Genomic DNA, 21,568 nt, shown 5'->3' on the forward strand with positions numbered 1-21,568 from the left:
GAATCTTCTTTTATGTTTTGAGACCCCTAGAATGACAATAGCAGGGACCTCAAACATCATCTTAGCCAAACACCTTTATTTTATAGATGACAAAACCATGGCCCCAGGAAGTTGGAATTTTTCCAAGGTCATGGTGAGTTGGTGACAGTTAAAGAGGTTTGCTTGGCTTCTTAACCATGAAATGGATGTGATTTCATCACTGTCTACCTCAAAGTGTTTTTATGAGGATTAGTGAGATAAAATTTGCAAAAAACAGCATATAAGATGAAAGTGTTAACACCAAGGCTTTTAAGTCAAGGCAAAGCAGTGCTCTTTGAAACTGAACTAGAAACAGAGAACTTTAGGAATATTCCTTGTCACAAGACTTTCTTTTCATTAGATTATAAATACCTTGCTGGCAGAGATTTTAGAGGTTGGTACAACTTTTAATATTTCATATGTAGGAAAAGGAGATTGCACAGCTAGTTTTTAGCAGAGTCCAAACTCAGAATTCCCAGAATTCATCCCAGTGCCTTTGTTCCACACTGCATACCACAGCACTTTGTGCATAGTAAGAGCTCGTATGTTTGCATTCTGGTGGGCAGGCACAAGAGCAATTACAGCACAATGAGATTGATACCACCACGGAGAAACATGTACACTAAAGGGAAAGCAGAGTCCAAGACTATCCCTTATCCCCAGGATGACAGTTCTTTATTGGGTTCTGTGATTTGCCCAAGCAGGGTGCAGAAAAACTTCTTTCGACTCCTTGTCTAAAATCGCTAAGCATTTCCTGTCTATTCATATCTGAGGTTAATAAGCCCACTTCTTCCCGATTACTCCCTCGTCCAAGCTGTTCTTGTCACTTTGGGGGTGTCATAATGCTCAGAGGAAGTACATGGATCAGGATCCTTTCTACTATCCTAGGTTTATATGTTATTGGTCACCGCAGCTAGGGAGTTGTCAGGCCAGAAGAAGGGCGGGGAAGTGCATCTGCAGCAGTAGAGACCCAGGAGTGAGCTTTGCTTGTGCTTACACCTGCATTCTGTACCTAACCTCTAGTCCCCAGCTGTGTAGGGAAGATAGCAGTCTGACACGTTGGTCCTCAGCTTGACTTGCATCAAACAGCATCCTGTTTCTCATTAAGGCTTTATGTGTGAAATGTGTATTACTTTGGAAACATTTGAAATATCTTAAACAAAATGACCTTTTTCTTTTCTTTATTTTTTTAATTCAACAGAAAATGCCCTAAAAACAACAGAGGACGGCGACAGAAGCAAAACCTAGGTCATTTTACTTCAGATACGTCATCCAGAATGGTTTAAACTGATGACTTTTATATGTACACTGACCATGTGATGTACATTTATTATGTCTTTTTTTAAAGAATGGAAATATTTATTTCAGAGGCCTTATTTTTGGACATTTTTAGTGTAGTACTGTTGGCTCGTATTTAGAATATTCAGCTACAACAGTTTTGGACTGTTTCGTAGTCTTTGTTTTATGTTTTTAAATACAGAAATTGATTTCACAAATTTATACCACATGGTAATTCTAAGACTTGTTCTTTACCCATGGAATGTAATATTTTTGCAAAGATGGACCACTTCACAAATGGTTACAAAGTCATACCCACTTCTTCCACAGTGACCACAACAAATGACCAAGCATGAACTAAAGGTAAAGATGTTTACAGATTACTTTTCTTACAAAAAAAGATAAAAAATCTAGAAGACACTGTGTTTAAATAGACATTTAAATGTTTTTTGAGATTTAGTAACTGATTTTTTAGACCCTGCCTATCGCATGAACTGTAGAGCTGTGTGTTAGATGTAAAATATTTATAAGCTGTATGGATTGGAATTTGATTATTCCTCTCTTTGAAAAAATAATTCTGATGATTCGGAAAGATATCCGGTAGCCAAGATGGAACAGATCACTGAAAAGTAGGTTTAGGTATCGTGAAAATGGTCTGTTTAACAAACAGATTGGAATAAAGCCTTCTCTATTAGTTAAACTACTTTAATACACATTCATTTTTAAAAAAATATTTGTTTTAACATAAATAAATTGTATCAGTGTTTGTGAATAAAATGCAAAAATGATTGTTAATGATGGGTGCTCTTAAAGTGAGCTTAAAAATTATCTAAGACCTCTATCCAAATTTGTCCTGTAGTAATAGTTATATTAATAGATTGTTGGTGTTTAAAGATCTGAAGTGTGAGTAGAATGTATTCAGCTGTTTAACATGTAGTTTAGATAATCAGAAGTATGCATGTAGAATTTAAGAATATGTTAAAAATTAAATATTAATTTTAATATTTGGTTTGGAAAAGCATGTTATAATATAATGTTTTCACTATATGGCCTCTGTTTTGGTGTGTTTATTTTACTACATTCTTTGATATTGATAAATCGGTACATTTAATGTGTGAAGTAAGTACAAAAAGATTTCAGTTCAGAATTCCCCTTTGCTTTTTCAAATACTGCTTCAAATTATTTAATGGCAAAAGCTTCCCCCAATATTTAGTGTTTGCTTTTTTTGATCATTTGGTTTCTAGGCTTAATATTAGTAACATGGTGGCTTCAGGGAACTTTTTTTTTTAAAGCTTTCCTCTTCTCTCCACACAGTCTTATTTGAGTCCATTAGTCAGTCACCAAGCATGTTTGGAACAGTACCCAGTGCTCTGCAAGGATTCATATTGCAGACCAGTCACGTGTGGGTATTTGTAGTTATAAATACTTGACCAGTCTCCAGGGGTGGGGTTTCCAACCCTTTATACAACCCTGTTGCCTGTTATCAAGCTAACTTTTTGCTCTTAGTGCCAGAATTGATTGTGGTGGGACATCTTTCACTGAGAAATAAGTAAAATGGAACATAATGGGTCTGCTTCAAATGCTGATAAAACCCATCAGAATCGCCTGTCAAGTGTTACAGAAGATGAAGACCAAGACGCTGCTCTTACCATTGTGACTGTGCTGGACAAAGTAGCCACCATCGTGGACAGTGTGCAGGCAAGCCAGAAGAGACTAGAGGAGAGACACAGGGAAATGGAAAATGCCATAAAATCTGTCCAGATTGACCTGTTGAAGCTTTCACAGTCACACAGCAATACAGGCTACGTCATTAACAAGTTGTTTGAGAAAACTCGAAAAGTCAGTGCTCACATTAAAGATGTGAAGGCCCGGGTGGAGAGGCAGCAAACTCACGTGAGAAAAGTTGAATCCAAGCAAGAGGAAATAATGAAGAAAAACAAATTCCGTGTGGTAATATTCCAGGTAAGATTGCCACGTGTGTTTTGCTTGATTACTGAAAAATCTTAACATCCTTGAATTGCCAACCAGTCCTATCAGAAGTTTCCAGCATCTCGTCATTACTATTGTATTTATTCACGGAGTGGCATTCTGTATCAGCAAGAATCTCAGGATAAAGCCATTAATGTGTTGACTAATGTAGTATCCTATCAGTATTTTGAGCCTCTCAACCATTTTGTGTAATATGAACTGTGGATCAGAGCTGAGGCTATTTCTTGCCTTTGAAACTTAATATTGGTAAGACTCCTCCAGCATATTAGCCATATCAGCATGATGCCCTTTCATACATTGAGAGTGTTAGTTCTAGAAGAGATCTAAGAAGCCTGTAGTTTAAAACACCTAAAAAGAGAAATGGAGGATAGTAATCCCACAATGTGGTTTTCCCCCTTCTATGGAGACCCTGGAAAGTCCTAAACAATAAAATGTAAACTTCTCAGAATGTTGTTTCTCTGTTGGAATTTTTACATGTGAGAATATGTAAAATAATTACAATAAGCAAAACTATTACTTAACAATCAGGCAGTTGTTTTTATGTTTCTTATAATATAGTTTTGTTACAGTTTTACAAGCATAGGAGTCAATTATATAAGTAATTGCTTATAAATGCTTATAGTCTTTTGACTTAGCCTATTTAATATAGTAGTTTTTGTGTGGCATTGTGTATTGTGCTAAGTTCTTATATTACTCTGCACTTGGCACTCATATTTTTTGAAATAGGAACACATCCATGGCAAGATGCATAATATTTATAATATGTTTTATAACTCTTACAAATCAAAAGGAAAAAGTTGAACTTTCATCCTGTGGTAGGAAAACTGAGAGTCATTATCAGACTGTTCACAAAAGACAAATGAGAAGAATTCCATTTTCACTCATTTAAATATTTTCAGTTATTAAAACATATACCCAGAGCTTAAGGGTACTTTCATATTCTGCTGGTTAGGAGTATTAACTGGTACAACATTTCTGGAGGGAAGTTTTTGTAGTATGTTATTAAGAACCTTCACAAACCTTCGGGCACCAAAATTTTACATCAAAGAATTTTTCTAAGCATAAAATCAGGAATGTGTGTAGGGATGTTCACCAGTGTATATATAATACACAGTGTTATCGTGGTGTATTTTAAAAATAGATGGCTATCCCTATGCATAGGAAAAAACCCTAGAAGAGCAAAACCAAAATGAAATAAGAACACAGTTGTATTATGTATGTAGGCAGATATTTGTAAGACACTAAGGATGTGGGCCACAACTCTCCACAGCATTCTTTACACATTAGGCAGTTCTCCATAGCACTCTATTGACTGATACAGTTACACTGGCATGAAAGAGTAGTACTTTGGGTCTGTTTTTAAGAACGTGTTGTATTTAAGAAGAGACCAGTCCCAGTGTTAGTGCATGTAATAGGGATCTAGATTTGGTACTAGAGAATGTAGGATCCATTCTTCAGTTCACCTTCCAAGGGCATCAGCAGGAAGGGGTTGTGTTGCACCCTTCACTTGCATGAGGCATGCCCGGCAACATTCTTGGCATCTAGCATTTCTCCTGAGAACCTTTATGGAGAGTGGGCCATGTACCAATCAAGATCTACAAAAGTTAGAGGAAAGAAGTTTCTGAAAAGTTCTAATTGAACTTTTGTCAGTTGGTCTGTTGACCTAATTTGTTTATTATAGTTAAGATTATTTTCTTTATTCACCTATTTATTACCTGACGCTTGCTATTTTTTTCTCTTTGAACTCCTATAGTTACTTGAACAAGTCAAAGATTAGTATGTAAAAAACAACTGAGAGGCACTAATTTAAGTCAGATCTTATTCCTGGTAAGATATAATGCTGTGAAGGTTCTATGAAATTAAGTTGCTCAGGGTCAGCAATGGTTTGTCAGTAAGCAGTTGCTCTTTTATGATGGCAGAGCTTCTAGAGAAAAGATAAAGGCAATTAAGAATGGATTTGATGATTCTTTGGCTGTTAGAACACTATATAGTATTCACATGGTTATTCTTAGTTAAAATTAGTTTCTACACTTCATTCTCATAGTTAATACGTGTAAGTGGTTATTTTGAGATCACCTGTCCTTCTAAAATGAACTTAAAGCTGGAGTAATTCAGCTGTAGTATACTTTCATTTCCATTTGGGTTTTTCCTCAAAAAGTTTTCCCTAGTTACATCTTTTGGTAGCAATCTTTTTTTTTTTTTTTTTAATGTTTTATTTATTTATTTTTGAGAGAGAGTGTGAGTGGGGGAGGGGGCAGAGAGGCGCGGACAGAGGAGCCGAAGTGGGCTGTGTGCTGACAGCAGCAAGCCTGATGCGGGGCTCGAGCTCACGGACTGCAAGATAATGACCTGAGCTGAAGTTGGACACTCAACCGACTGAGCCACCCAAGCGCCCCTTGGTGGCAATCTTTATTGGCATTTTATTTCCCACAGTTGTGTATGGCTGAGCTTTCACCTAATCCTGGACATTTGCATTTAAAAAACTATCTGCTAGTTTTCATTAATTATCATTTCTCCTTAACATACGTCCACTTTGATGACCTTCTCATGAAAGCCAGCAGTCTTACCATCTCTTTTAACAATTTTGCTTACAAACCACATGTCTACAGTTACCAAATGAGATATTTGGTTATTCCCTAGTGACAAATCCCAGACTTCTGTGTATTCGGAAGTCCCCTGACTATGTTACTTTGATAGGGCCCACTTTACTCTTATCATAGTACTCGTTTTGTTACAAAAATCATCGTTTTATCTGGTCTTTTACATAAAAAGAGATAATAATAATTATTTGGAAATCAACCGTAACCCAGCCTATAATCTTTAATTATTATTACAGCATATTCATCATTAACTCATGGTATCTCTGACTCATAGGAATTGCAACAAATAGATCCGTGTAACAAGTACTTTCTCTTACTCTACCTCTGTTTTGTTTTTTAAGCCTGATTTTGTATAATTTGTGCATTGAAGAGAAGGGTATGTGATTCCTGAGTTAAGCTATATCTGATTCCTTCACAGCAAGACTGTGAGGGTTTTTCCCCCTACTAAGCAGTAATTATTCTTTGGCTCCTTCCTATTCTAATTATACCTTCTCAGGCCATACCAACCCACTTGGTGTTGCTGAAGCTACTCCCTGTAGCAGGTGTCAGGAAAGGAGAGGAATAATTTTGCTGCTTTCACTGATTCATCTGAGAGCTATGACACGCCCACCTGCCTTTTCTTTTTTTCAAAGCTGCTAGATAGACTCTCCAATCCTGTAGCCAAAGAATTTAATTTTAAGCAAGTATCCAAAGAAATCAGGTTCCAAGGACCTTCTTGACTATCAGGCTGATAGGTTTTTGGAATAAACCTGTTTCTTACATATTTATTTAATTTATTTTATTGAACAGATTAAAAAAATGTTTTTATGTTTATTTTTGAGAGAGAGAGAGAGAGAGAGAGAGAGAGAGAGAGAGAGAGACAATGTGAGTGGGGGAGAGGTAGAGAGAGAGAGGGAGACACAGAATGCGAAGCAGGCCCCAGGTTCTGAGCTGTTAGCACAGAGCCTAACATGGGGCTCGGACCCACGAACCTCAAGATCATGACTTGAGCCGAAGTCAGATGCTCAACCAACTGAGCCACCCAGGTGTCCCTTATTGAACAGATTTAATTTAGATCTCAAGTAGGAGCACAGTTTCTTTTAGAAATTGTAACTCATGAGGGGTGCCTATGTGACTCAATTGGTTAAGTGTCTAACTTTGGCTCAGGTCATGATCTAGTGGTTTCTAGAACCCCGTGTCAGGCTCCGTACTGACAGCTCCAGAGCCTGAGGCCTGCTTTGGATTCTGTGTTTCTCTTTTTATCTACCCTTCCCCCATTCGTGCTCTCTCTCTCTCTCTGTGTGTGTGCCCCTCATCTCTTTGTACTCTCTCTCTCTCTCTCTCTCAAAAAATAGTAAACATTAAGAAAATGATATATGCAAAGGCATTATACTGGAAATTCAAAATAGAAATTTTAACTCATGGATTCCCTTAAGAGTCTCATGATCCTTAAAGTCTTGCCTGTTTAGTTTTGGAAATAATCCCTAAATAGTAAGTTGGGATTCTTTAGCAGCTGTGTTTCTGGGCTGGTTCTCAAGGGTCCCCAGTGTCTGCTTTGTTCCCAAACCCAATCTTCATCCTTATCCTTTGACACATATGACATAGTTGGTCCCTCCCTCTCATCCTGAAACTTGTTTTCCCTTGGCTTCTGAGGGTGCTACTCTCTTGGATTTCTTCGTGCCTCAATAGCTGATACTTCTCCTTTTTTGGTTCTTTCTCATCTTTTCCTTCTACAGTTTCGAAATCTATCTTAGAAATCCAAAATCCAAAAATTTCTAAAAATTAAAATTTTCTCATAACATACTGGGTAGCTTGCTACCTAGGGTTGACCTGAACCCATTTGGTGGCAAAACCTGACCTGAAATAGCACAAGGCTGTTTATATAACTCTTTTTTGTTTCCTTTTTTTTTTTAAAGGCAACTGCCACCTTCTTCTTCTCCTTACTCCTCCTCCTCCTCCTCCTCCTCCTCCTCCTCCTCCTCCTCCTCTTCTTCTTCTTCTTCTTCTTCTTCCTCCTCCTCCTCCTCCTCCTCCTCCTCCTCCTCCTCCTCCTCTTCTTCGGATGTTTATTTATTTTTGAGAGAGAGAGAGAGACAGAGTATGAGCAGGGGAGGGGCAGAGACAGAGGGCAACACAGAATCCAAAGCAGGCTCCAGGCTCTGAGCTGTCAGCACAGAGCCCGACGTGGGGCTCGAATCCATGAACCATGAGATCATGACCTGAGCCGAAGTCGGATGCTTAACTGACGGAGCCACCCAAGTGCTCCCTACTCTTTCTTTTCTTTTTTTTTTTTTTTTATGTTTGTTTGTTTATTTATTTATTTATTTAGCGAGTGTGTGCATGAGTGGGGGAGGGGCAGAGAGAGGGAGAAGGAATCCCAAGCAGGTGCCACACTGTCAGCACAGAGCCTGATGCAGGGTTCTATCCCCAAAACTGTGAGATCATGACCTGAGCTGAAATCAAGAGTTGGATGCTTAATTGCCTGAACCACCCAGGGTGCCCCTGTTTATACTCTTTATTGCACCTTATAGTGAACATTCATTCATATTCATGTCACAAAATTGTTTCTTCACAAGATCTGACTGGAGATGTAATGTAAAAGTTATTTTCCTCAAATCTGAAATGTTCTGAATTCTGAAATGTACCTTGGCCCCAAGGAGTTAGAATAACATTAAGTGTTGTCCCATTCAGTCAGTCAGTCTCTTAATAGTCTCCTCCATCTGGTCTCATGATTTTTAATTCTTGACATTAATGACTCCAAAATTTATATCTATCTCCAGTCCAGACCTGTTTCCTGAATTCCAAGTTTGTATACTCAGCTGCCTACTTGACATCTCAGATCTCATCTTTCCCTTCCAGTTTCTTCCACCTGCTTTCTTCCCCATGTCAGTTAATGGGAAATCTAACCTTGTGCTTGAAAATCATCCTTGACACTAACACTCCACATCCAAATCTAGCAGTAAGTCCTGTCAGCATCTACCTTCCCAGTAGATCTGGAATCAGACTGCTTCTTACCACCGCCTCTGCCAACACCCTCATTCATCTCTCACCTGACTTACCTCAGTGGTCTCCAACTGGTCTCCTTGCTTCTTATCTCGCCCCCTAGAGCCTGTTTTCAGTAGAGCAATCCTCTTACAGCATGGGTCAAATCATGTTGCCGTTCTCAAAAGTTTTTAAAAGGCTTCCTATCAGACTCAGAATAAGAGCCATGGTCCTTATTATTAGATATAGAACCCCTACATAAGCTGGCCCTCTCGCTACCTCTCACCCTCTTTCCTCTTTTTGCCCCTTGATCTCTCTGCTCCTGCCATGCTGCCTTCTTGCTGTTTTGGTTTTCCTCTCAGATATATGCATTACCTTCAGGTCTAGGCTAGGATGTCATCTTATCAGTGAAGCCTTTCCAAGCATCCTCCTCAGTCACTGTATATCTCCCTTCCCTACCTTATTTTTTACTTTAGCATTTACCACCATCCAACAGACTATATATTTAACTTGTTTATTTCTCTCCCTACAAGAATATAAGCTCTTTTACTCTGCTTTCTCCACAGGAGTTTCTCAGTTCCTAGAACATTGACTGGTGCATGGTAGGTGCTTAGAAACTATTTGTTGAATGAAGGTCTGTGCCCTTTTTGATTGAATAGTTATTTATTGAGTATAACTACTATGCACAAGGCTCTCTGGTAGATACTGGGCATAAAACATAAATAAGACACATCTCTGCTTTCATCGAACCTATTATTTAGTGAAGGCCTCAGTATATAAATGAGCAGAGTTCCAATTCATTCAAACAGTGGTATTAGTGGTATTATAAGTAGAGGTATGCACATGTCATTCTGGTATAAATTGGAGAAAGAATTAGCTTCTTGAGGAAAGTTGGGGACTTTTTAATTGATTCTTGAAGATTTTGTTGACAGAGCTGAAAAGAGGTGAAAGGGATTAAAGTGAGCAAAAAAAAAAAAAAAAAAGAATAGTGAAAAAGAAAGATACACACAGGCATGGAGGGATGAAAACACTGTGTTTGAGGAGTAGAGAGTGGTTGTGTGTTGCTGGGCTGGAAAGTAGGTTTAGCTCAAACTGAAGAGCCTTCTGATCATACTAAAGAACTAAACTCTCTCCTTTGAGTATTTATGAGTTCCCAAAAGTTTTAAAGTAGAGAAAGGATGTGATAAGAGCTATGCTTTAGAAATATTTCCTGGGAAATACTTAGGTGATGCTTTGGAGGTAGACATATTATTGTACAAGCTCAGGTCTGAGGTGACAGGGGCCTGAATTAGGACATTGGTAGTGGTAAGCAGGAGGGGACAGGAGTTACTAAGCAGTGTTATTGAGAGTGCTTGGTGACCTGTTGGACATGGGATGACAAGGAGGGGAAATATTGGGGTTGAAAATTCTCAGATTTCTATTTGGGTGGCACCTGGATGGGTGCTGGTGCTGAGAAACCCAGGAAAAGAAGATGTGGAGAGGATGCTGGGTCAACCTTAATTTTTGGACATGTTAAGTTTGAGGTGTGTCCCTGTTACATCCAGGTGAAGTCTATCATTTAGAATTGCATCTTCATCTTAGGAGAAGAGGAGAGGTGAAGATAAAATATTTGTGAGTTTGCTTACAATTGGATCTGAATACAGAAGAGTGGATCAGTTTGATCTGATTGAACTTGGGAGATAAAACAGGACACAGAGAGAGAAACCCTGAGAAATATTAATAGTTAAGGAGCAGGCAGAAGGTGAACAACCCATGGAGGAGATTGAAAAGGCATGGCCAGAAGGTAAAAGAGCTGATGTCTAACATGCTTTCTTTTTCTCTCCTTCAGGAGGAGGTTCGGTGTCCGACATCCCTGTCTATTGTTAAAGACAGAAACCTAACTGAGAATCAAGAGGCTGAAGATGATGTCTTTGACCCTCCAATAGATCTGTCTTCGGATGAAGAGTATTATGTTGAAGAAAGCAGATCTGCCAGACTTAGAAAGTCAGGCAAGGAGCGCATTGATAATATCAAAAAGGCATTTTCCAAAGAAAACATGCAGAAGACACGGCAGAATTTTGACAAGAAAGTGAACAGAATTAGAACTAGAATAGTGACCCCGGAGAGGAGAGAAAGGCTAAGGCAGTCGGGAGAAAGGTTAAGGCAGTCGGGAGAGAGGCTGAAACAGTCAGGGGAAAGGTTTAAGAAATCCATTTCTAACGCAGCTCCCTCAAAGGAAGCTTTTAAGATGCGTAGCCTTCGGAAAGCTAAAGACCAAACTGTGGCTGAAGATGCAGAAGAGGTCAGGGAGATGGGTGTGGACATCATTGCCAGGAGCGAGTCTCTGGGCCCCATCACTGAGCTCTACACTGATGAGCTCAGTGAAACAGACCGTGAGGAGGCCAGGGCTGTATATCCTCCCACAGAAGGAGGGGAAATCTCAACCCCCGAGGCTTTAAAAGTTACTTTTAAACCCCAGGTGAAAGTGGAAGATGATGAATCTCTTTTGTTAGATTTAAAGCAGTAATCATGAAGAAGAACTAAGTATATTATAGGTATAAAAGTCTTTAATCACAAGGTTCTAGTTTAATAGCATAGTCACTTACATTGATAGTATAGTCATTTAAATTTATAAAATAGTGAAGTCATTTACATTTATTTATGGGAAAACATGAGTGATATAGCTGGATTCATTTCTGATGTTTAAAATCTTAAAAATAACACGAGTATTGTATACATTTCCTTATAACTTCCTTGGGAATTCTTTTTTTCTCCCCTGGGCTAACAACTTTCCCTTTTATGTCATTCTCCTGGCAGCTGTGGATTTTTAAGTTCCTTTCTATTGCCCAGCAGAAAAGTAGTCTCCTAGTGAGGGCCAATTAGGTATTTGGTGTCTAAAACAAATGAAGGTAAATTTCTGGCCATCATTTGCAAGTAAACTCTCAGTTTTGGCCTAGATTGATGTTGTGGCCAAGCTCTAAGGGGAATAACCCATGTGTGGATTATATCATCCATATGTTCAAATAGAGTCATTAGTAAATTAGTAGTCCTACCTCTTTTTGATGTTTTTGCATAAAAAATGAAGTTCTGGACTTGAGCATTTGGTTCTGGCATTTTAGCTTTGCTTACAGCAAGTTATTTGGCAAGTCATTAGTAAAATGGAGAGAGTTTGTCTATCCTATCTCAGAGGACTGTTGTGTGAAGATCAGAGGAAATGTGACACATTCTGGCGGAACAGGGAGCACATCCATAGAAAACAAACCCCACTGGTTCCTTAGGAATAGAATTGAAATAATTACACCTTATGAAAAAGACTTGAGCTCTAAGCATTGAGGACCTAGGTTGGACGGAAGCTAAAGTTGGTCTTCAGAAGCCTTTTCACAGAATCAGGAATGAAAAATAAATGTTTGAGTGACATCTTTTCGTCAAAGACTAAAATCAGACCTTGGGTTTCAGTAGGGTCTTAAAATGTTTTCTGGAAACTCCTTTTTTTAATGTTTATTTACTTTTGAGAGGGAGAGAGACAGAGCATGAGTGGGGGAGGGGCGGAGAGAGAGGGAGACACAGAATCTGAAGTAGGCTCCAGGCTCTGAGCTGTCAGCACAGAGCCCGACGCGGGGTTTGAACTCATGAACTGTGAGATCATGACTTGAGCTGAGGTCGGAAGCTTAACCGACTGAGGCACCCAGGCGCCCCTGGAAATTCCTTTCCTAATTTTCTTTTTATTTAAATCTATGGTAGACTAGAGCTATCTTTGAGCAGCATGAAGCATAAAACTATGGCTGTGTCTTCAAGAGGTTTTTCTAAATTCTTCCCTGATGCAGTGGATTTGGAAATGACCTCGTGTTTCTGTTTTCCAGAGTGAACCCCTCAGGGGCTGTCTGTCCAAAACAGTGTTCAAAGGAATTCATCATAGCTGGTTTGGGAGGATTCCAGATTCCATTTAACCATTAGCCTTAGATCTAGCCAATCCCAAAGTAGATATTATTGCTATCGAGAGGAATGGTCATACTGGTCCTGCACTTCTGCTATGTTTAAATCTTCTGGTTTTTTAATGAGGAAGAAACGATGAAATTGTTGAATTTGAAAAGTTTAGACAAGCAGCTTTCAGATCGATTTTGGATGCTCCTATGGTAGTTAAAAATTGTTATAAATGTACACATACACACACACACACACACACACACACACACACACACACCAGCTTTAAAGTATTTGACTATGTTACCCAGATATTTGGGTTTGGGAGTTTGATTCAATATCATTTCCTCTTCACTCTGTATGATTATATAAAATCATGAATTGTTCATCCCAAGTATCTTTTTATATTGAAAACTAAAGTGTTTACAACATTCTTTGAAAAGAATAATTTAAAAAAAATGTTATAGTTTAGAAAGAGCTTAGATGCCTATATTTCCTTAAAGCCATAATAAAGTTGAATTTTAAAAAGATACTATTACAGAGTTTGATGTTGGTATCCTATTTGTAAATATTTTTACTAATAACGAAGACAAATAATATGGCATGAATTTGATATAGTAACCCTTTTATTTATTTTTTTTAATGTTTGTTTATTTTTAAGAGAGAGAGCATGAGGGGGGCAGGGGAGGACAGAGGGGAGAGGGAGTCAGAGGATCTGAAGTGGGCTCTGCGCTGACCAGAGAGCCCAGTGTGGGGCTCAATCTTATGAACTGTGAGATCCATGATCTGAGCCAAAGTTGGACGCTCAACCAACTAAGCCACCCAGGCACCCCTGATACAGTAAGCCTTCTTATAATAGATATGTTTCTAAGTTAACACGAATATAGAAAGTTAGAATCTCTTTGTTTTTTTCTAGCCCTACACAGAATAAATATCAATTGGGCTAAAATATTTTTCTGCAAATATTGCTGTCAAGGAATTTTTGTAAAGATTGCTTACTGACCCATTGTATAACCAGACCTGACATTATGGAACATTTCCCATATAGATACATTTGAATTTTGATGTGGAAGGCATTATAATCTGATAGGCTGTTCATCATGGTAGACTTTGTACAATGCTAGAAACACAATTTTATGTTGCCAGAAGTTCACTGAAATCTTATACTGCTTTCTTGGTACTAGGATTTTCCCCTCCATGTCGCTTATGTCTCTTGACATTTTCCACCATATTTAGGGTATTTCTCAATTCCACATTCCTAATTTTTTCTCTTTTCACCCTGTTTTCTTAATATAAAGAATGTCATTTAAAAAAACAATTTTTTTTAAGTTTATTTTGAGAGACAGAGCAGAGGAGGGGCAGAGAGAGAGGGAGAGAATCCCAGGCAGGCTCCATGCTGTCAGAGCAGAGCCCATGTGGGGCTCGAACTCACGAACCGCGAGATCATGACCTGAGCTGAAACCAAGAGTCAGACGCTCAACCAACTGAGCCACCCAGGCGCCCCAAGAATGTCATTTTTTATAGGCTGCAAAATCACACACTGCCATTTAATGCAGAGTATTCTAGTCAACATTCCTTATTTCAAAAGTTTCAGACAACACAAAATAGATTTTCTGTTTACTCTTCTGTGTGTTAAAGAAATTTTTTTTAATGTTGATTTGTGTTGAGAGAGAGAACACAAGCAGGGGAGGGGCAGAGAGAAGGATAGACAGAATCCCAAGCAGGCTCCGCACCATCAGCGCAGAGCCCGATGCGGAGCTTGAACTTGTGAACCACCAGATAATGATGAGCTGAGATCAGGAGCCAGACACTTAGCCAACTGAGGCACCCAGGTGCCCCATTCTTCTGTGTTTTTGAAATTATACATGTTAGATTCTAAATAATGTATTCAATAAAACCATGAGTGGGATTTATCCTTTTTTTTTCCTTTTATGAGGCAAAACCATGCAACATCTATAGACACTGAGGCCATGGAGCCTCGTAAGTACAGCTCTGTCTTATATGCATGATAGATTTAGGGGCTTTCCTCTAAGAGTTTATGGTGGTCTGGTTCTGGCTCATTCGTTAAAAAACAGGCCAAATGTGAAATAGTGATGAGGAGCATGGAAATTTAGAGAGTGTATTGGTGTTTGTGTGAACTTCCTTCAACAAGTTTTCATAAATTAAAAATATAAACTGGAATACAGTATTTTCATTTTGACTTCATTCTTTGCCATTGATGCACATTTAAGGGTTTGGTTTAGAACAAAGCCTGAAGCTCACTGTCACTCCGCCAGCTAAAGAGCATGGGTTATGTTACATAAAATAATTTCACAGAATCATTGTTAACTGTTCATGTAACTGTCCATTACGTGAAATTACTAGGCCTTTTTCTCTTTTGATACATGTTTTCTATAGCTCCTTTTATTGAACCCTACTAAAAAAGTTACAGCTTACATTACCAAAATAAGTTGTTTTGGCATATTTGAGACAAGACTATGGGGAATGACAACTATGGTCTGAGTTCTATTTGAATTTTGGGCATGCTAGTACCTGGTCTGTAGTGAATGAAAAATGCTGAATTTTGTGTGCCATTCTTGTGACTGACTACCTCTGAGTTATGTGATGTGAGGTCAGAATTCTTCAGTGTATTTCATAAGTGAATAGGGGACCTAGGGTAAGTATCTCTTCACTGTGAGTCTCTTAGGACATCCAAGGATCCCTGAGAGGATGGAGCGGAGTGGCAGAATATACTCAGGCTTTGAATTTACTTTGGGCATCTTCCTAAAATCAGCTGTGCTTGTTTCCCCGCCCCCCGCCCCCTCCCCCCACCCCCGGCTCTGCCTCTTGATGCCTTTGCTCATGTCATTTGTCTTCCTTTCATTCTGGGAGATGACTTTCAGGTTCAATGATAGTGTCAATTTTCTCATTTTAGCTTGCTTTGGTCACTTCCCACCCCCTAGGAAAGGTATGATTAATTTCTCCGTATATTCAATATATACAGCACCTTTATATGCCAGCTTCTTCTGTGTGAGGCACTGAGGATTCAAAGATGAATAGGATACAGTCTGTGTCTCTCCTTCCCCTCCCCTTTCCCAACCCTTATCTTGGGCTTACAGCATTCTGGGAGACAGTCAAGCAAAATTTCAGCAGTGTGACTAGTGGTATGTATAAGATGATGGCACTGTATGGATGGAAATTGCTTATATAGAATTTTGATGATACATCTGTCATAGCACTTACATTGTTCTAGTTAATTTGTTCTAGTTTATTTGTTTAACTGCCTTCTAGGCTAGACTATGCTTCTCAAGGGCAGGAGATGTATTTTATTCATCTTTGGGTCACTAGCACTTGGAGAGCCTCCCATGTGCTAGCAGCTATAATTAGATATCATGAAAGACATGGTTCCTCCACTTACCGAGCTTTTCCCTGGGTGGAGGAGCTAGGTAACCCAACATTATTGTGATAGGATCCACAGATGTAAAAAAAAAAAAAAATGATGGGAGTATAGAGGAAGAGCATCTGACAAGCTGGTGAGGAGCTGCCAGAGAAAGCTAAAGAAGATATTTCAGTTGCCATTTGAAGACTAATGAAGAGTCAGCTAAATAACAGAATTCAAAGCAAGATTCAGCTAGAGAGGTTGTATGAAGTGTTTTGGGTTTTATGTCAAAGGCCATTAGAGACCCACTGATCAATCTTAAGCCATGGAGTGCATGATTTATGTTTATGAAAGGATGCTGTTGTTAGCATGCCAGAAGCAGAGACACACAAGTTTCTAGCGCCCTTGAATATTTCTAGATGGGAGAGTAGCACCTAACCTACAGTATCAACAGAATTATGAATGGGATAAACTTGGATGTGGGTTGTGATGGAGAGCAAATGATAGCTAGAGCTTGGGCAAGCTATGCCATTCATTGAGATAGGAAACATGATATTCTGTCCAGGGATTCTAAGACTCCATTCGCCTGCTGCTCCTTTTACTCTCTGCTCTGATAGCCTTGGTTGCTAGTCCCTTGACATAGCCTGTATGCCAAAGGAGAGCCATGCCCATACTCCATAAGTTCCCACACTAGAGGTCTGCCTAATCTAGCCATTACGGTTCTCATCCATGCTTGAAGAAGAAAAGCCTGATTTGAAGGGATCCTTTCTTGGCTCTAGCAAGCATGTTGTCCTATCTACTGGGACTCCAAAGTCCTTGAGAGGTAGCATTGCCTTTTAGTTTTAAGGACGCACAGTTTCTCTCCCACCTGTATCTGCTTAAGGCCAGATTTCTGCTTGCTCATTGTATGCTACAAAGAAAAGCTATTCCTGATTCTTAGAATGTATTTTTTTTTTTTCTGCAATCGTTTGGCACCTAAAGATTCCAGCTAGAGCTGTGATTGACACTCCAGTGTCAAAGCAGCTGACATTACAGTGAAAGCTGCTATAACTTGGTACACTGACCAAGGCCAATTGCCCAGTTTTATGTAGCTACTCCTATCAGCTGCCATGGTTGTGGCATGAGCCTCAATCTCATTGTGGGTACTTTGGTTCTAATTCCCTGGTGTCTGTAAGTGTTAGATCTGAGTTAGGGCATCACAAATGTATTAGGGGTTTGAAGATGAGGTTTGATGTCAACCCATTTTCTTTTCTCCAAGGTTCTGGCTGATAAGAGTTTATATAAGAACTGCCAGCAAAATGGAGGCCATCTTTATTACTGGCTGGGCAGAGGTCCAGTAAATCTCCCAAATGTAGAACATCTGGTAAATTCTGTTGGAAAATAGGCTTAGACCTAAGACAGGAAATAGGCTCTCCTGTCTCCCTGCCTGCTCTAGAGTGGCAGTGGGAGAGAGCGGCAAGGTTTGTGGAGTAGAAGCAGAGTTCATTGTATCAGCTAGTAGTGAAGCCCACAGGCCTGCCTCACATCCTTACCCAGAGGGAGCAGTGGAAATGGAAGACCTCTCCTCAGGTGAGCAGATAGCAAGGAGACTGGAGGCAGAGAGATTGGAGCTCCTGGGCTAGGAGCCACACAGCCTGGTTTGTGCTATTGGGGCCTAATGTGCAGAGTTAAACAGCCCAGTGAAGGTAGTTACTACTTCTTGGAGGCCTAATTTGGACACACAATTGAGGTGCTCATCTCCTTGGTAGAACCAAGTGGAGGATAGGAGGGTAGGATATTATAGAACCCAGCCCAGAGGAGGAGAGGGCTGGAGGAACACAGTTGTCAGATAAAGTACAGATAAGTGAAATTGTGTATTTTTATGAGAAAATTGGGGCAGTTGGACTTTGAAGGAAGGGGTGGGTAAAGAAGTTGGCTGACTTCTAAATTAAGCTATTTTTCCGAACAATTCTTGGACTCTCGTCTCAAGAACAATTTGTTCTGATCAGTCTGACCATTACCTTTGTGAGAGCAGAAATTCCCTACCCTCAAACATTGGCTAGTTTCCAAACCTTCCTGATATAATTCACTTTAAAATAGGAGAGACAATAAATATTGTCCTAAGCTTAGATTTAGAACTACAATGAGCACCACAGTCTGGGGAGTTTGGTTCAATTTCTTGCTGTGAGTCCAACTCCTGGCTGAAGTTTGTCTACAGCATAATGTTATAAAGCAGCCAAATTATCCTTAAAATCTTAAGGGCTAATAATATTCATAACTTAGCAGAGTCTCATTAGGCCTTTTATCTAAATAAGCTTTAAATTCTCAACAAACTGGTGATGTAAATATCTTGTTTTAAAGTAAAATAAAATCCATTGAAATGAGTTTGTCATTTTAATTGTATTAGCACCTTTCAAGTGGCCACATTTATTTGGAATGTTTCCATAAGGAGAAGAAATAAATTAACAGGATTATGCATGGGATATGTTTGGCTGTACTTCAAAGCAACGGAAAAGATTTCAGAGGGAAACAGCCATATGCTTCTCTACTTTAAAGAAATAGGAGTAAATTTTCTTTAAAAGGAGAGAAAATATCCAAATAGATCATAGGTTGTAGATCCAAGGAAAGTGCACCAAAATGTTCTCTATTGGAACTCATACATGTTCTTCTATTAAACATCAGCAGCATTACAGACAAATCTGTGTTGGAGAGTAAAGCTGTTTAAAATTTACTAGTTATTCTTCCATATTCTTAAAAAATCATCTTCGAGTGATAATCTGCTCAAACATCTCCCTCCCCCCTCCCTTATTTATTTATTTATTTCCTTTCTTCCTTCCTTCCTTCCTTCTTTCCTTCCTTCCTTCCTTCCTTTCTTCCATTAGAATGACAGTGTCTGTGAGGGTAGAGGGGTTGGAAAGAGGCTAAATAATTGATTTCGGTCCAGAGGAGCCTGAATTTACTCCTAGTAGTTTGGTGGAACCCAGGCCATATGCATATGGTGGATTATTTTTCTTGACTTTCACTTTTTGTTTTTCTTTCGCAGAAAGGACAATGGTTATTTTTTCCCCAGGGGCATGAGGTATAGGAATGGGAGAATGGACATGGAGATAATGAAACTTAATTGAGTCTTCTGGGCAAAAATACAACTCAGCTTCGAATTAAAGATCAAAGCAAAGAACACCTTTAAATAGTGCATATTGAATGATCTGGAGAAAGGTAACTGGGTGGTTTTCATTTGCATTGAGGACAAACCAAAATAAATGGGTTTCAAATGCAGGGGACGGGAATGGGTTACCCACGAAGAAAGGCTCCTACTCTGCAGAAAGCATCTTCCAAGGAGGGTTTAAGAATTGAACAATCTTCTATTTGGAGGCAGGGTAGTAAATAGGCCTAGAGGTGAATGCATGCATCACGTTTTTGTTGTTCCCATAGTTTTCCACAGTGGGCAGCCATGATTGTCAAATAGTTCTTTTTGTAAAACCTTTTAAAATATTGTGCATGCATTCTCTCTGAGATGTTATATGAGTTAAGAGCAAGAGACTGTGCTTCTCATCAATAAGATAATGTCTCTCATACTTCCCATAATTCAGTGCCTTCTTTATATTAGGTTTTTAATAAGCATTCACTGAATGAAAACAAATGACTCTTGGAAGTCTGTCCCAGAGAGACACTGACAGTAAGTAAATGTAGTGTGTCAGGTGGTGATAAGTATTAGACGAAAAATAAGTCACTACGGGTGGTGTGGTGCAGGCTGGGTGCCATTTTACAAAAGGTGTCCAGGAGGACCTCTCCTGAGAAGATGGCCACAGTGTCCAGGTGTGTTCAGGGGAGAGTGTGGCTGAAGTGGGTGAGAATGGGGATGGTAGAGTGGGGTATTAATAGGCTGTGGTAAGGAGTTCAGTTTTTACTCTGAATGAGAAGGGAACATATTGGAGATTGTTGAGCAGAGAAGTGACATCATCTAATGTATTGGCCTAATTATACTTGTTGAGAAATCAAACTACTGTGTTGGTACAAAGAGCTAACTACAATTCCAGTCTTAGTTTACAGTACAAAAGAAATCCCCCAAACTCTAAACCTTTTTTTTCCATTTCTTGCTCTCCTTAACAGCTTACCTTCCCGGCCACGTCTCAGTAAACCCCATTGCAGCTCAAGGCTGACATCTAGTGGGTACTTTCCTAACTTTATAAACCTACAATTTGGAACATCCTAGCTCTTGATTAGGAATAGAGAGAGGGTAGGAAATCAAAAGCAGGATAATAAAACAATTATTAGGAGAAGACTGATTTGCCTCCTTGTTTCTCTTTGGCTCATATTCAGGTAAGTTTGTATTTTTCTAGCAAATATTTTTAAAAAACTGTTGGGTTTAGCTACCAGATGACTGGGACATCAAAATCTTGGGCTGGTGAGGAGAGAATGAGCCAGAACCAATGGAATCAATGCTCTGGTTCTAGGGGTGGCCTGTGGTTTATTGTATGGAGTTTGGTTGACAATCAATTTACAAAACAGGTGTGATCTCATGAGTTGGGCATGATGGGAGAAAGTCCAAGACAGTGTGAAAAAACCCAAGTCAGGTGAGATTGGGTGTTTCCGAAGCTTAGGCGGGATATTTCGGTGTATTAGTTCAAGCTTTAGCTTTATAATTGGACATCTGGCTTCATGTCTTATTCTGCCATTTACTGCCTGCGAGAACTTTTACAGGTTTCACTCTCTGTATCTCAGTGTCGAAATAGTGCCCACTTTGCAAAGATGTTTTATTAAGTCATTTAATTTATGCAAAGCACTTAACACACTAGCATTTAGTATACAGTCAATAAGAGCTAAGTGTTACTGTTCACAGGAACCACAGGTAGGCATCAGAGGTAGAGAAGCAGGTTGTTGTAGTAATACCACCTGCTTTGAATATATAGATATATTTTGCCCCCAGCACTTAGCATTAACAGAATTTAGGTTTTAGCCATTTTGTATATTTATATGATCCATTTTATCTACATCGATTGGGGTAGTTGAATATTCTGTTTGAGGTATATCATTTATGCCTGACAGATTAAAACTGTTTAGTGGCTTTCATTACTTTTAGGAAAAAAGACCCAAATATTTAGCTCTGCATCACCTGGCTCCTGCTTGCCTCTTCATTTTCGTCTCTTACTGCTCCTCCCTCTCAGTGTCTGCATTCCAGATTTGCTGGCCTTTTGGGTCCTCCAGCTCCTTGTTCCATCTGTCACAAGACTTTGCAATTTCGTTACCTTGTCCACAATGTTCCACTCCCACCCCAAGCTCATACCTAGTTAATGCCCACTCATCTTTGACACTTTAAAAATTTTTTTTTATTTTAATGTTTATTTATTTTTGAGAGACAGAGAGAGACAGAGTGTGAGTGGGGAGGGGCAGAGAGAGAAGGAGACACAGAATCTGAAGCAGGCTTCAGACTCTGAGCTGTTGGCACAGAGCCCAATGCAGGGCTTGAACTCACAAACTGTGAAAT

At 39.3% G+C, this 21,568-nt stretch overlaps 2 protein-coding genes across 3 annotated transcripts in view; both read left to right on the forward strand.

The window, feature by feature from the left end:
- The window catches only part of TMEFF1 (transmembrane protein with EGF like and two follistatin like domains 1), an 81,051-nt gene extending 78,708 nt beyond the window's left edge, over positions 1 to 2,343 (forward strand). For both annotated transcript variants that reach the window (XM_043566994.1, XM_043566995.1), the window contains exon 10: positions 1,220 to 2,343. In XM_043566994.1, the coding sequence (XP_043422929.1) occupies positions 1,220 to 1,304 (85 nt within the window). In that variant the 3' untranslated portion in view covers positions 1,305 to 2,343. The remainder of the gene's footprint in view (positions 1 to 1,219) is intronic.
- CAVIN4 (caveolae associated protein 4) lies at positions 1,553 to 12,242 on the forward strand. The gene is made up of 3 exons (XM_043566996.1): positions 1,553 to 1,659; positions 2,803 to 3,258; positions 10,675 to 12,242. The coding sequence occupies exons 2-3, from the start codon at positions 2,851 to 2,853 to the stop codon at positions 11,350 to 11,352; spliced, it is 1,086 nt and encodes a 361-aa protein (XP_043422931.1). The 5' UTR covers positions 1,553 to 1,659; positions 2,803 to 2,850; the 3' UTR covers positions 11,353 to 12,242.
- The last annotated feature ends 9,326 nt before the right edge of the window (positions 12,243 to 21,568 follow it).

This window comes from Prionailurus bengalensis, chromosome D4 (genome assembly GCF_016509475.1).
Source record: "Prionailurus bengalensis isolate Pbe53 chromosome D4, Fcat_Pben_1.1_paternal_pri, whole genome shotgun sequence".
NCBI classification, from domain to species: Eukaryota; Metazoa; Chordata; class Mammalia; order Carnivora; family Felidae; genus Prionailurus; species Prionailurus bengalensis.

Coding starts and splice junctions, on each gene's coding strand:
- CAVIN4 (XM_043566996.1), top strand. CDS start 2,851: ATGGAACATAATGGGTCTGCTTCAAATGCTGATAAAACCCATCAGAAT. Junction 3,259..10,674: donor TCCGTGTGGTAATATTCCAG/GTAAGATTGCCA, acceptor TCTCTCCTTCAG/GAGGAGGTTCGGTGTCCGAC.